The sequence below is a fragment of the Aedes albopictus genome, chromosome 3 (assembly GCF_035046485.1).
Source record: "Aedes albopictus strain Foshan chromosome 3, AalbF5, whole genome shotgun sequence".
Lineage (NCBI taxonomy): Eukaryota > Metazoa > Arthropoda > Insecta > Diptera > Culicidae > Aedes > Aedes albopictus.
The window spans coordinates 118,015,159-118,031,958 of NC_085138.1; the positions used below are offsets into that span (position 1 = coordinate 118,015,159).

Below are 16,800 nucleotides of genomic sequence, written 5' to 3' on the forward strand. Positions count from 1 at the left end.
TCAAGCAGGTTCACTTGGTTTCCTCCAGTAAGTCATCCCGAGATCCCTCCAGAGATTCCTTCTAGGATTGGTAAGTATTTTTGGGATTCCTCCATCAGAGTTTGTAACGTTTTGACGTTTTTATTCTATTTAAGTAAAATAAAGTTAGAATTCAGCTCGATAAACTTGGATTTTAAGATTTCTAATTCAAAGTTCGTTTCATTAAATTATTACTATTTTAATTAATTTGTAGCTTTTGACGTTTTTATCTTTTTAAAGTACAATCTCATTTGAATTAGATTCGTTGAATTTGACTTTGAGTTTGAACCGTTTACATTAGTAGAGATTATCTGTTTCATGAAAGGTTTGTGTCTAGGCTAAGCTAATGACGATTCATGTTACATATCTTATAGGACTTTTTCGATGGCGCAAAATAGTTTTTGCAGCCATGTGCAAGTTGAATTTGGCACACTTGTAAATAATTATTTGTACATTGAATAGGCGACTGCTTCAATAGCAGGAAATTTACTTGACTAGAAAAATCGACTTGCCTCCATCACTTTTAGTTAGAGTCGGCTGGAGAACAGAAGTGAGCTTCGGCGACCTTCTGCCAGTTTTAAGTTTTTGTTCAGGTGTGTAGTGTTTTGTAGTAATGTAGATTTCTGAAGTAGTGTCGTTTGAAGTGAATTTTTAATAAATTAGTTTCGTTTTTCATTCTGTAGTAACTTAAATGTTGGATATAGTCGCCGGGGGCAGACACTCTGTTGCCTGTGCGTTGATTTGTTGTAAGAAAGGGTATTGTAAATGAATTCGTGTTTAGTGTGTATTGTTTTAATCATGTGTCTCGTCTTTCGACCCCAGCGTCCAAAAGACGCTTTTTATTTCGGCTTCAAGCCATTTTCCCGCTGCTCCTCACCCGCCAAAACTGGCAGTCAAACGGAGAGTAGGGATGACATCCGGCCTACTCGCGTGCGATTTAAGCACGATCTGGCAGAGTACCGGACCGCCGACACTCCGCCTCCGCACCTTTAGTCCGGCGAACGTTTTGGAGAGCGAACCGACGTCGACGATTGGCCACGACGAAGCACCGACAACGAAAAAGCCTGCGCAGGTACGTCGTTTTTAAGTTCATGGCCATGATACACATACACACAACACACACATACACACACTTGACGAGCAAATTGTGAAAAAATAATATACTTTTGACGAATTCAATTGTTTTAGTTTTTCCTTGTTTCTATTGTTTTTTGATTGTTTTTTGTTTGTTTCTTAGATATCGTTTAAAAAATTCGCTTCAGTGACTCTTACCAAGGATGGGAAAAAATCATTCATTTATTGGGTATCCCTCACTCACATCCACGCACAATCTGATGCGAGTGTGCTTCTCCCCCAGCTAAGCAAACTCTTTCCACTTTAATTGCCCATTCTTTCTAATCGCCGAGCACCGGGCGACGCAAGCGCTGACGGCCGAATGAATCGCTACCGAATCTGAGTACTGAAAGCGAACGAACCAAGATTGAACGAATGTTTGCGTTCTGAGTCAAGTGCGAGAGCATTCACTTTGGAACATTCGTTTAGGGTTCAGTGGAAGCATTCAGTACTGGGAATTGAATCAGTGGGTGCGTTTTGTTTCAATCAGCTAAATGCCACTCGGTAGTTGAGAGAGCGAACGTTCTTTTTGTATACACCGATGCAAGCTGATTCATTTCGCACTCTATTTTTTTCTCTCCTGATCCGCTTCGGTGGCGTCCCCTGATAAAAATATACAATAAAATCGCCATAAACTTCCATTGAATAATGATAAAGTTGATTGTTCAACAACAAATCATATTGTGTACGTATTTTCCTGCTGAAAATTATGTATTGGAACTACAATTTGTGCACAATAAAATGAATGGCACTAGAGATTTCAATAAGGCTGACACAAATTTCGATTTTCTCTTATGTCACCGCCCCCTCGGAAAATTTTGGTCGAAATTCAACATTTTGAGGGGGGGCACCAATAAATTATTCAAGAAATTTTAAATTTTTAAGGTGAAATTAGAGTTGAACAGAAAATTTCTTAACAAATCCGATGAGTTTATAGATTTTGCCGAATTGTTTTGGAATTTCTTCGTCAAATACATTTATTATTTATTGTCCTCCCCCATAGCGAGCCAACGAGTATTGTGACAAAAGAAGAAAATGAGATTTGTTCCGGCCTAATAAAAACACCATAAATTGAATGGTAGTTGACTTGAATTTGCTCCAGAAAATTTGGATTTTTTTATGGTAAAGATACATAACAACCCCCATTTTCTATTGTAAAAGTGACATTTACAATACATGCTATGGTGGAAAACCATAGGGTCTGTTGTTACTCTATCGTTTTAAACAATTGAAATCATGGTAACTACCATTCATTTCAGCGTGTTGTAACAATACGTTCTGTTGTATCTCTATGATCTTTTTTTATCAGGGTCGGTGGCGAACCGTTCGTGTTGCGTTCGTTCATGGTGCGCCCTGCTCTCACTCAGTATTGGGTTGTTAGCGTTCTTTTTGTTATTTTGCATCGCCGACATCCGGGTGAGCGAATGAGTTTTCCCATGCTTGACTCTTGCATGTTTGCTTGTTGTTTTTATTTTGGTTTTTAGTTTTTATTTGAGTAAATTTCTGTTATTGGTTCAGTTTGTGAGTTTAGTGTACTAGACTTTGGAGTTGTAAGTTAAGCCAGCGGCCGTTCGAAGAAGACCTTGGGAGTAGAGTCGTCAAATTAGTCGGGCAAACCCAAAAATGAACCGGTGGTCTCTCGTTCGCGAGAGTGGCGCAAAAGCCACCGAGTTTTAAGATCCCTTGAGCGAATTTGACGAACGGTTACAAGTTCCTTATTAGATTCCCCCAGGTATTGCCTTACAGGTGCCTTCCACATTTCTTTCTGGGATTCCTCAAGTATTTTTTTTTTTTTGATACTACATTGGAAATTCCTTCCGGGATTTTTCCAGGAATTTCACCGGAGATTTATATCGAGATTCCTCCAGAAGTTTTATATTTTCCTGGATTGTTTCAAGGATTCCATTTCGAGATCCTTTCATGAATTTCTTCCATAATTCTTCCCGGGATTCCTTCCAAAACTCCTCCAGAAAGTCCATTCCATTCCTCCAAGTGTTCCTTCAGAAAAAAAAATATATTTTTTTAGAAATTTTGAGATTAATTTAGAGAATCCTCCTGGGAAACCTTCAAAAAATTCTTGCGATATTCTTCCAAGAAATTCTTCTGAGATTTCTTTTGGAGCTTCTTCCGAGATTAGTTCAGGAAATAATTCCAGGGTTGCTGCAGGAACTCCTTCAAGGATTCCTCGAGAAATTCCACCCTTGATTCATTCAGGAAGTCCTGTCAAATTTCAGGATTATTTCATGAATTGATTCCGTGATTCTTTCAGGAATTTCCTCCGACATTCCTACAGGTGCTCTTTCCAGGATATCTTCAAGAACCTCCTTTTCCCAGGATTCTTTTTTCCGGGTATTATTTCGGAAACTCCTCCCGGGGTTCGTACTCATTCGTGAACCCCGTCCGAGATCCCATTGGGAACTCATTCGATGATTTCTCTGAGCTTTCATTCCGGGAATGCTCCTGAAATTCAGAAGCCCAATCCAGGCCTTATATGGAAATACTTTTCTGGTTTCCTGCAGATTTTTTTTTAGAATTCCAAAAGTTCATACTGGAATTATTCCTGATGTTACTAGGATGGAAATTCTCCGCAAGTTTATTAGTGAATTCCTTCTGATGTTTTGTGGCATTTATTTTCGATATATACTCAAGCAGTTCTTTGGAGCTGTCCATAAACCACGTGGTCATTTTTTTAGGGCTTCTCAACCCCCCCTCCCCCCGCGTGGTCATTGGTCCATACAATTTTTTTTATTTGTCCATACAAAATGGTCATTGGCCGAACCCCCCCCCCCTCCCTCATGACCACGTGGTTTATGGACAGCCCCTTTATAAAGTTCTCCCAAGAGTTTCTTGGAGAATTCTTCCAACAATTTCTTTCAATCAGAATTGTTAGGATTTCTCCCTGGAATTACTTGCAGGTTTCCTCCAGTAGTGCTTTCGGGATTCCATGTTTCCAGAAATTCCTTCTGGAAAGCCTAGAAAAATACATTGCAGACATTTCAAAAGAAACAGCTAAGAGCATCTCTGAATGCGTCACTTAAAACTGCAGAATGAATCTCAGAAAGAATCCAGGAAGACTTCCAGAGGGAGCTTTTGATGAAACCGCAAGAAGAATCTCAGATGGGGCTCCCTGAGGATCACATCATGGACCGCTAGGAGTCCTGGAATAAATTTCTGGTGAAACCACTAGAGGAATGCCTAGAAACCAAGTGAAACCACTAGAGGAATGCCTAGAGGAATCATAGGTATAAATGCCGTGGTAATCTCAGAGGTTATAAGTTCCTTTTGAAGGAATCTCACAATTGCGTAATGAGTCCCTTTTCCGATACGGATTCCAAAGAAGCTCCTGGAAACAAAAGGAAGCCATAAGGCAGTCATAAATCAGTGTACACTTTTTCACTCACACGAACTCATGGGAAAGTGAAGACATTTTTCTAATTAAAAATCGTAATCAATAAGGCCGTCAAAGACATAGAAAACTTACTTGACGCTGATCATCTGTATCTTGTACATTGAGTTACATCGTTGATGTTGATCAAAATGGATCGACCACACTCTACGCAAAGTAAGTAAGATCCCCGCAGTCAACATGTAGCCCATTGCTGTTCACCTACTTTTAGTATCATTGATCGCTCCTAATTGAATTTATTGAAATTACTTTGAATGTTTCCGATCACAACTAGCTTTTTCTATATGATTCAGATGCTGAATGTGTTTATGGTAAATTGCCATATTGTGAACTCTTTGGTGTTTTTCTTTATTTCAATGAAGTATGTGAAAGAGAAGATTTTATTAAACGAATCATATTTGGTTCACTAAAAATAATAAATTTAAACATTTATTGAAACATTTAAAAATTCAAAAGGTTTCATATTTTAGAATAATTTGGATCAATTGTTATCAAAGTTTGCTTGTAGGATGTTTGCTTGAAAGAGAGATATCTATGAAGATATTTCAGAAAACGTTATGCCCAATATCGGATCTAAATTAGTAAGTCCACACTTACCACACCAGCATAAAAAGCACGCAACGGCAAACCGCTTTTCTATTTTGGACAACCTTATTTCGATACGACATATCCAGCATTGACCACTATTTAACTGTGCCGATTGCATCGAACGCACTGCAGTGCAATGTGCAGGTCGCATCTAATCAAACATGTTGCTGGTGCTGGCAATCGTTTTAGTACTTCTACTGATTCTGCTAGTGGACAGCACCCGAAAGCACCATGTGGGCAAATTTGCCAGATCGTTGGAATCGGTTAGCCCCAGCTATCCACTGTTGGGAATCGCCACCGTTTTCCTGGGACACAGTGAAGAACGTAGATTCGAAAATTTCATGAACATCCTCCGTCAAGTGGATCGTCTCGGCAAGGGCTGGCTCGGGCCGCAGCTGATTCTCTACGTGGCCCATCCGGAGCTGGTGCAAAAGGTGCTCACGGATCCGAACTGCTGCGAGAAACCATTTTTCTACGAATTCTCCAAGCTGACTCACGGATTGTTTTCGGCGAAATGTTAGTGGCGGGTCGTGTGTTTATAGTTTCTCAGTGTAAATCAACTGAATGATCGTTGCAGATTCCGTTTGGAAACCCAACCGGAAGGCGTTGAACCCGACGATGAATGTGAAAATTTTGAACAGTTTTGTGCCGATATTTGAGCGGTTTTCCAGGAGGATGGTGGAGAAGTTGAAATGCCACCCGGAAGGAACATCGGTCGATATTTTGGATTTTACCGCAGAATGTGCTCTGGAAATGGTTTGTGGCACTACACTTGGAACGGATTTGAAGAAAGACAGTGGCAAAGGGGAATTTCTGCGGAGCATGCACGTGTAGGTGATGGTAATTATAGCAACCTTGCTTTAAAATCTTGACGACAATCCCGTGTTCAAAGTTTGTCTCTTCAATGTTCGTGTGTATAGGTGCTGGTTTTGGCTGCTAGAAATCAGGGTTATTACCCATAAACATTAAAAAAGGAAAGATCCCAAAAAGTGCACACTGTACGATGGTGCACACTGTACAAGTTGATTGTAACAGGGCAAACAATGTTCTTAAAAAATCACCAGTTCGTCTTGTGAATTTATTTTGGATTCTTCCAGAGATATCATCAACAATTTCATTAAGGAATCCTTAACAAATTTCTCCAACGAATACCTCAGGTATTTTTCTAAGATCACCATCATGATTAGTTTTCAGAATTCTTTCCTTATTATTTATTCAAGGATACCTCAAGTATACCTCCATGGATTTTGTATAAATATTTCCCCAAGTATCATATAAAATATTTATTCAAAAATCCCTCCACAAATTGCTCACAGATTTCCCTCAGAAATTTCCTAAAGACATCTGCATTCTCATTGACTAACTTGGGTATCTCCGTGCCTGGCAATATTCAAACAAAAAATTGTCATCGAAAGAGGAAATTCTGGGTTAATATCTGCGGAAGTGCTTATAAAACAGTAGACCTTTGTCCCAAATGGGGCGTTATGTCAATTTATTTAGAAATTCTTGCAATTAATTCCTTTGCTGCCCATATTAGCGTAGTCAACGTAAGCGCCACTATAGTTTTTTTTTTCGTAATTTTACCAATATAAAATACGAATACGAATACGAATCTGTTTCCCTTGAGAGCAGCTGACACTGACCCTTTTCTGAGTCCATGGCTCAAACGAACCCGGATATTTGGACATCGGCGATCTGAACCATTTAAAAGGAAAAAAGGACCAGATTCCGCGTCGCATGAACCGTCGTTCTTAAAAAGGGGCTGTCCATAAACGACGTGGTCATTTTTTTGGGACATTTCACCCCCACCCCCCCCCCCTGCGTGGTCATTAGTCCATACAAAAATTTTTATTTGTCCATACAAAATGGTCATTGGCCGAAACCAACCACCCCCCCCTCATGACCAAATGGGTTGAGGTTTACTGTCCAAAGGAGATACGAGTTTTTTTGTACACATACACACATACACAACACACAAACACACACAACACACAGACATCACTTAAGATCGTCGAACTGAGTTGAGTGTAATGAAAAGATTGTATGTGCACTTTAAAAATGATTTTTGATAGATGGCTCGGAAAGTTGAGTCACATACCACTAGACTTTCCGAGACATCTATCAAAAAGTCATTTTTGGAGTGCACATATAGCCATTACACTTTTTACCGGATATAATTTTGTTATTCCTTTCTGCCTGGAGGAATCCCTGAAGCAACACCTGGACTAATCTGTGCAGAAACTGTTAAATGAATTCCTAAAGGAACTTCCGCAAGAATCCCTGGTGTATCAAGAATCTCTCCAAAATAGATCTTTGCAGAAATTCCTGGAGAAATTTTTGATCGGAATTTTAGAGAAATCCCAGAAGCGATTCCACGATAAGTCCCACAAGGGATTCCAGGAGAAATCTCAGGATTTCAGGAGGAATCGCCGAAGGAATGCCAGAAGGAATTCCTGGAAGAATACAAAGAGTAATTTCCTAAAGAGTTCCAGAAGAAATTCTCACAAGAATTCCAGGAAGAATTACCAAAGGAATTCCAGGAGTAATCCTCGAAGGAATGTCAAGAGGATCCTCCGAAGGAATGACAGGACCAGTCACCAAAGGATTTCCAGGAAGAATCACCCGCAGAAATCCCCACAATTCTTCCAGGAGGATTTCCCAAAGGACTTGCAGGGGTAATCTACGAAGGAATCTCCGTAGAATATCCAGAAAAAAGCTCGAAAGCCTTTTCTCGAGAAATCCCCAAAGGATTTCCAGGAAAAATCCTCGTAGGATTGTCAGGAGGATTTTCTGAGGGATTTCCAAGAGAAATCTTAAAAGGGTTACCCGGAGGAATCCCCGAAGAATTTCCAGAGTGAATCCTCAAAAGATTTCCAGAAGGAATCCCCTGAAAATTAGCTGTAGCAATTCCTAAAGAAATTCTCGAAGGAATTACAGGAAGGATTTCCGAAAGAATTTCAGGAAGAATTTACGATAGATTTTTAACAGTTTTCATCCAAGGATTTCCAGAGGAATGCTCGTAAACATGTCCTCGAGAAATCCCCAAAAATTTCCAGGAGGAATCCTCGAATAATTTCCAGGAGGAATCCTCGAATAATTTCCAGGAGGAATCGTCGAAGAATTTCTGGGAGGAACAGCGAAGGATTTCTAGGAGGTTATCCCGAAGGATTACCAAAATTAAACCGCAAAGGATCTGCCAAATTTTCCTCGAAAGATTACCAAGAGGAATCCCCGAGGGGTTCACAGCAGGAACTCCCGAAAAGCTTCCTGGGGCAACTTTCTTCAGGAATTAATCCAGAACTTCCATTAAGAATTCTTCCGACAATTCCTTATAGAACTTCTCCGGCAATATTTTGCAATATATTTAAAAAAAAACTTCTGTTTAATTCCTAAATCTATTATCATATTCCCATCCCAAGCAGCACCTGCAACATCATCCAGAATGTGGCTTTCTATGCTTTGGGGCTGTCCATAAACCACGTGGTCATTTTTTTGGGACTTTTCAAGCCCCCCCCCCCCCCACGCGTGGTCATTAGTCCATACAAAAAAAATTATTTGTCCATACAAAATGGTCATTGGCCGAAACCCCCCCCCCCCCCCTTTATGACCACGTGGTTTATGGACAGCCCCTTTGGTCTAAATGAGTTGCACTAGAAGCACACGAAACATTCATCTTGTCAGTTAAGTTGCATTTATTGCGGATTTTTAGAAAAAATTCCACTCTGCGGTAGCCGCCGAGTTCTACCGCAGCTGTCAAAGTCCTACCGCAGGCTTGAAAATCATCATATCATTGAAACTGAAGGCCAAATCAAAGCATGCTTGCAAGGAGAAATGAACTGAAAACCAACAACAAACAATGATCATCGGCGTCGTATCCAAGGCTATCCAAGGCATCGCTAGGGTAGATTGATGATACCTCAGTGAAAATCAGTAGTCTGACAGCTGCGGTAGCTTTTCATTCTACCGTAAAACGGAAAGTTTTCTTTAAATTAGCAATATACTCCGAGTAAAGTTGCGTCTTTGTTTCATAGAAATCACAAATTACCACGTGTTTGACATCGATTCGTGGAGGCGGAGCTTACATATTGCTCACAAGTGGTAATACAGTCAGCTTACATTAAATGTGTTATGTAACATGCATTAAATATCTAACACTAGTTTGTTTGTTCAGACTAGGTTCCAAATACGTTACAGAAAACTTGAGCGTCTTTTCATTTTGACAGTTCTCTAGCTTGTGACAAAGAAGGTGCAATAAAGTAACAAGTAACTTCAGTAGCTTTTATGGTGCGTTGAGTATCGATTCTCTCACAGAGCTCTCGGTAGAGTATGTAAGGTGAGTAGATTATACTCCTGGTGTCCATGGTTCGAGTCTGGACAAAATCTTTTTCCATTTTTTTTATCATTCCTTCTCGTTTATGTTGCATAAGATTTCAGAATCTGCGCTTTTTGCGTTTCAAAGAAGAAGCAATTGTGTTCTGTCGTCCGTAATACGGACAGTGAATAAATTGCACTAAGGTTGCTGTTACTGGCTTAGCAACAAGTCGTGTTGCTTGGGATATTAAAAAAATGCATGAGCACTTTGTGAAGGAATTGTCTGAAGCATTCTCGGGCAAACCTCTGAACAAATTCCTAAAAAAACTTTTAAAGAAATATTAAGCGATGTTTTTCAAAGAATTACCGGAAAAAAATTAAAAAAAAAATGCTTGTGGAATTCCTAAAAATAAATGACTGAGGGAAATCTAAAAAAAACTGTTGTAAAAATCTTTAAGGATTTTCCAAAGCAAATCCTGCAAAAATTGGTCCTTCAAAAGTAATTGCAGTTGAGTTGATAGTGGAAGTTGAGAGTGACTAAAAGAATTTTCGTAGAAATTTCCGAAGATATTATTTTAAACTTTCTAAAGGAAAAATCCAAAATTATTTTCTATAAAATTTGTTAATAGCAATTAGGTGTAGTTGCTAAGATTTTGTTTATAAAACGACTAGGGGAAAGACAGATATAAAAAGAGTAAATCTATTTTCAGAGGGTTGTTCACCATTCCTCTGGATTACTCTGACTTTCACAAAGTGTTGACTGATGCCAGAGGAAAATGAAGCAATCTTGCATGATTTTCTGTATTCTCGAGACGTTTTTGGATGGATTTGAGCAAAATAAGTTATTCAGAATTGCTCAGAGTTTTTTTTTGGATTGCACAACCTCTTGCTCCGAGAAGAATCTCCAGATGCATTCTTAAGGAAATTGCCGGAGGAATTTCTAAAGGTTTGTCGAATTCCTGAATAATTTGTTATAACAAAGAAATTCCAAGAGAAATTCCCAGCGGAATTTCCGTAAGTACTGCTCAACAAGATGCTAAATAAGTTTACAAATGAATTGCTGGAAGCTGTCTTGCTTGTATTTCTAGAAACATTTTCAAAGGAATAACAGAAAATTATTACCCGATGACCACTTAAAGAGAAATTCACAGCCGTGTATTAACGAATTCAAAGAAATCATCGGAGAAATTCCCAGTGAATTGTGGAGATGCGTATAAGGTAGTTTTAGTGGAAATGCCCAAGGATGTATAAATGCCGGAGAAATTTATAAGCAAATTGCCAAATAATTCCAGAAGAAGATTTCAGAGGGAATTCTGAAGGAATAGTCGAATGAGTTTCTGAAGAAATGCAAGAGCAGTTCTATGTGAAATTGCCAGAGTAAAATCTTGAATTAAAGAAAAAATACCAGAGATTTCCTCAATAAATTATAAGACTAGTTTCTGAATAATATTACGAAGAAATTTCTGCAGTGATTATCGAAGGAATTCATAAAATAGTCGCAATAGGAATTTATAAAGAAGTTTCTGAAAATCAAGAATAAAATAAGATTAATTCTTGAAAAAATTGCAATAAAAATTATCGGAGGAATGCTTTGACGAATTGTCATAGGAATACTAATCCCGAAAAAAAATCCTGAGAAATTTTTCAAGGGTACCCGAGCAGAAGAGAATAACAACGGCATAACAAAATGCGTTATTTTGGCAAAATAACTGCATAATGGAATTAGTTATTTTTATGTTATTAACATAACATATTGAGTTATAAACTTGCCTGTCATAAGCGGCAAAATAACAAGTCACATAACAAAAATTTGTTCCTGGAAAATCAATTTAATAACATGTTTTGTTAGTGTCAATAACAACTTAATAACAGTGAATTTGGGAAATATTCCAATAACAAATTTTGATATTAAAGAGTTATTGATAACATACCGAAAGCAAAATTAGTTATGATATCAAACAATCGCACATGATGTTGAATAGGATGCTAAAGTGGAGGCGATATGCGTACGCTTTAGCCGTGGTAAATGAAAGCATGTACGCATATGGCCTCCACATTAGCATCCTTTTCTACATCATATATGACTTCGTGTTGGCTGAGAATGCTATACATATTTAGACCAGCATGTGAGAATGGCGGAACAATCATTGCGAACTTCAGTTTCTCTCTTCCCTCATAGGCGTATTTTCAACTATTCATGCAATCTTTTACCACAAATAGGTAGATCCGACTTAATCATCTGGAACGACAGGGAAAACATGTGATATGTAATACAATTTTTTCTGAAAAATCCCATTCAAAACGATCTACAATTTTGGATTCAGCTGTCTGTATTAGCTTCGTTCAAACAAGTTTACTCAATAAGTTTGAAATTTTTATCATTGAAATTCTCATGTCAAAGGCGGAATCTGGAACGTCACTTTCAAGCCCCACCTTCAATATCGTCTGCTATGTTCTCGTTTTGATGTATGTAGGGTGCTGCGCCACTTGGGCAGTGGCTGATATTTTGGGAACTTTTCAGCTACAACTCAGACAATTTCAAATCTCGCGGCACCCAGCAGGGACTTGGTTTTGTACACATTACAGCACCTCAATGTCAGGTAATATACCACACCTCTTATCAAATGTGATACCGTAAGCATAACTCGAGAAATACTGTAAATAACGTTGTTGAATGACGTAGGATTTATTTCAAAACTTGTTTTAGTTTTGATAGTATTTGTACAGTTTCAATAATACAATAATAACCAAACTTGTTCCACAACAAAATGTAATATTGAAATGTTATTTAATGGCTGTATACTAGGGTGGCCCACACTTATATGAAAAACAAAAATTTCGGAAAATGCCAAGTCTTATCTCCTAAATCAGTTGTTTTGGACTCCCAGAAGCTACGTTCAAAATTTGAGCAAAATCGATTGAGCTTAAGGGGCGCTCAAAACGCTTGAAGTTTGTATGGGAAAACTTGGCCAAATGTATGCAGAAATTTTAAGTTTTCGAATTTTGCCGCTAGGTGGCGCTGTAAGCGTTCAATAAATAAACCCTTTGGTATTATTGTAGGTGACTATATACCAAAAAACTTTGTCGAAGACCGCGAAGTGATCCGATGGCTGTGAAAAAAGTTATACTCTAGGCAAAGTGAGGCAAAGTATTGAGATTTCATTATTGATATTATTCCTTTACATGTATTGGAAAATCAACAATAAAGTTTATCCTCACTTTACCTAGGGTATAACTTTTTTCGCAGCCGTCGGATCACTTCGCGGTCTTGGACAAAGTTGTTTGGCTTATAGTCACCTACAGTAATACCAAAGGGTTTGATTATTGAACGCTTACAGCGCCGTCTAGCGGAAAAATTCGAAAACCTAAAATTTCTGCATACATTTGGCCAAGTTTTCCCATACAAACTTCAAGCGTTTTGAGCGCCCCCTTTGGCTTAATTGATGTTGCTCAAATTTTGAACGTAGCTTCTGGGAGTCCAAAACAACTGATTTTGGAGGTAAGACTTGGCATTTTTCGAAATTTTTGTTTTTCATATAAGTGTGGGCCACCTTACTGTATACCAATAGCTTGGTCATAACAAAATAAGATTGTCCAACAAAACATGTTATGGAAACGTAATGCCTTGATAATACAATAATAACAAAACGAGATATAAAAACAGGTTTTGTAATTTCGTAGTTATTAATTTGATATTCCCCTCTGCTCGGGTATTACCCAAAGAATTCCTTAAAAGATTTACAACATAATTAAAGAATTTCCGGTGAGAATCCAGAACAGATTTTGGAAGGATTTCCAGAGGAACTTTCCAGAGAAATTCCTTACGAAGTTGTCGGGAGAATTTCCAAAAAAAGACATCTCAGACATTTACGACAAATCTGCCGTAGGAAACAATGGGAAGTGTCTGGGTATTCTTCAAGTAATTGCAGGGGACATTCAAAATTAACTTGCTAGAGAAAATCCTTGAGAGATTTCAGAAACAAAAAACTGGTGTAATCGCCAGAGACATTTCTGGACGAATTGTCAAATTGGACAAATTTCCTAAAGAAATTATCCTAGCAGAACTATTTCATGAGCTTTGTGGGCGTGCGGTTAGAGGCGTCATTCGTCTGACCGTATCGTAAGCCTTGAAGTGTGTCTACGGTTTTCACTCCAGTGGAGGACAATTTTCCGTCAAACGGAAAATTCTGAACTGGACCACTGGGTGTTTCGGGTATTGCCAGTTGTCTCATGTTAGGGATCGTTCAGACTGTGCAACATCTGATTGAAGACGATGCACGGTCTCGAACTCTCTCATATACCTTACATGTTTGTTCATAAATAATTACATTCATGATCGCAAGACTAGAAATTATTTCATTGGCGAAAATTTGTTCAATACATTTTATTTCGGCTAAAACAGTTTTTTTTTTCAATAAATTTCAGTATGGAAAATGGCCGAAATGTTACATAAACCAAAATTATGAAACAGAGCCAAAATGCCGGTTCCAGTAAAAAAAAGTTCCGAGGTACATGAAAGTTCGATAATAACACCGTGCGATGTAGTGTTTTTCAAAATTCCTTGTCAAATTGCTGGTGGTCACAATGAAGAATCAAAATCATAAATAGCTGAAAAAGACCTGAAAAAAATGGCTGGAATAAACTGATGAAAAGTTCCTTAACCTTCCTTAGTCCCTAAAAAAAAGTTACAAATAAGACCCTGGGGTCATTTTTGACCCCAAACTTTGAACGGCTCTCAAAAATCAGTGGCTGGGCCGATTTTGATTTTCTTTGGCCCAAATGAAAGCCACACATGTCTAGTTTTCAAAACCACCGGAGAGTTCCGGATTTGGTCACTGTGGCCACCGGGAACCTGCTTCAACTAAAAAATGCCGCTTTAGAGACCCTAACTTTGGCAAGCTATAACTTTGCAACCAAACAAGTAATCAGGACCGTTCAAGAATCGTTGGAAAGATACTCACGTGGACTTTGATTAAAGACATTAATATTGACTAATTCTTAAGAACCGGTTCCGGAAATCCGGAACATCCGGAAAGTAATGTTTTTCACGATAATGTGCTACAAAGCACATTCATATTATTTACAGGATAGAAGTTTTTGCATCAAACTTCTTTAGGCCATAATACAATCTGTCGAGAACTATTTCTGTATGTTTTTGGTTATGTCCCGTCCATCTGGAACCGGTTCCAGGGATCCCACAAGATGGCCAACGAGTTAACTGTAACGAAATTGAACGGTTTTCCGCGCTTAACACATCTGCGTTGGTTAATTCATGATGAAATCTCAATAATTTCACATGCTCCATATTGTTGTGATATGTAAAAACATTGTTGGACATTGTGGTCCTATGTGGCCACCGGAGTGACCACCGGAGAAACCCGTAAGGGACTTCCATGTTTTTGCAACAAAGATAGGCATTCGACGGCTCTAACTTCATGATTTTTCATGGCCATGTGGCTTCTGGCATGAAATAGAAGAATTGACCATTCTGGTCTGTTTTGGCCACCGGAGTGACCACCGGAGAAACCCGTATTGAGGGAGTTTCATGTTTTTGCAACAAAGATAGGCATTCGACGGCTCTAACTTCATGATTTTTCATGGCCATGTTACTTCTGGCATTGAAAAGAAAAATTGACCATTCTGGTCCGTTTTGGCCACCGGAATGACTACCGGAGAAATCCGTATTGAGGGAGTTTCATGTTTTTGCAACAAAGAAAGGCATTCGATGGCTCTAACTCAATGGTTTTTTATGGACATGTTTCTTCTGGTAGTAGAAATGTCAATTAATTATTTTGGTCCACTTTGACCATCGGAGTGACCACCGGAGAAATCCGTATTGAGGGACTTCCATGTTTTTGCAAAAAAGATAGGCAATCGACGGCTCTAACTTCATGATTTTTCATGGACATGTTACTACTGGTGTTAAAAAGAACAATTGACTATTCTGGTTCACTTTGGCCACCGGAGTGACCACCGGAGAAATCCGTATTGAGGGAGTTTCATGTTTTTGCAACAAAGATAGGCATTCGACGGCTCTAACTTCATGATTTTTCATGGCCATGTTACTTCTGGCATTGAAAAGAAAAATTGACCATTCTGGTCCGTTTTGGCCACCGGAATGACCACCGGAGATATCCGTATTGAGGGAGTTTCATGTTTTTGCAACAAAGAAAGGCATTCGACGGCTCTAACTCAATGGTTTTCCATGGACATGTTTCTTCTGGTATTAAAAATGACAATTAATTATTTTGGTCCACTTTGACCATCGGAGTGACCACCGGAGAAACCCGTATTGAGGGACTTCCATGTTTTTGCAAAAAAGATAGGCAATCGACGACTCTAACTTCATGATTTTTCATGGACATGTTGCTTCTGGCATTAAAAAAAAGAATTGACTATTCTGGTTCGCTTTGGCCACCGGAGTGACCACCGGAGAAATCCGTATTGAGGGAGTTTCATGTTTTTGCAACAAAGATAGGCATTTGACGGCTCTAACTTCATAATTTTTAATGGCCATGTTGCTTCTGGCATAAAAAAGAAGAATTGAAATTGGCATGTTGCTTCTAGTATTAAAAAGGACAATTAATTATTTTGGTCCACTTTGGCCATCGGAATGACCACCGGAGAAACCCGTATTAAGGGACTTCCATGTTTGGAATTAACAAATATCAAGAAGAAACAGCTACAGTGGGATTCCGCTTTTGGAATGCTCCATTTTTGGCATGTTCCGTTTTTGGCACCTGCGGATTTGGCAACAAAGGTTTCCGTTTTTGGCAACATTTTCAAGTCTAATAAAAATATACCAAATATTGGCAAATAATTCTTCTAATAGACAACTTGTATTATATCAATTAGAAATAATATCGATTTTATGCTATTCTGGCATTCGAACAAAGGAACCAGCCCATTTAAGTTTGCCACACATATCCTAAATACGTGATGTATGGGTCCATATATCTTTTTATATTATGTCCAACTGTTTATTGTTTGCAGGGTGCACAAAACTGAATAGATCTTTCTTCTTTGGCATAACGTTTCAACTAGGACAAAGCCTGCTTCTCAGCTTTGTGTTATATGATCACTTCCACAGATGTTATTGTGTATATCGTGCAACAGGCACGAAAGGTACTCTACGCTTAAGAAAGTTAAGGTAATTTCCTTCACAAAATGTTTCTGGACCGATCGGGAATTGAACCCGTCATCCTCAGCATGTCCATTGGCCACGGTAAATATACACGACTTTTAACCTGTGGCGTTGATGTTCAAAGTATGTTTTAGAAATAAACTTCTTCGCACATTTGTAGTCTGTCATTTGTCCACTAGGACTAGAACGTGTGCTGTTGGATAATATTTTTTCTTACACT

The 16,800-nt window shown here is 38.6% G+C and overlaps 1 protein-coding gene across 1 annotated transcript in view; it reads left to right on the forward strand.

Annotated features, from left to right (window-relative positions):
- The first annotated feature begins 5,267 nt into the window (after positions 1-5,267).
- The window catches only part of LOC109399306 (cytochrome P450 4c21-like), a 37,027-nt gene continuing 25,494 nt past the window's right edge, over positions 5,268-16,800 (forward strand). Inside the window, exons 1-2 of the mRNA XM_062860872.1 lie at positions 5,268-5,641; positions 5,703-5,955. Of these exons, the coding sequence (XP_062716856.1) occupies positions 5,287-5,641; positions 5,703-5,955 (608 nt within the window). The 5' untranslated portion in view covers positions 5,268-5,286. The remainder of the gene's footprint in view (positions 5,642-5,702; positions 5,956-16,800) is intronic.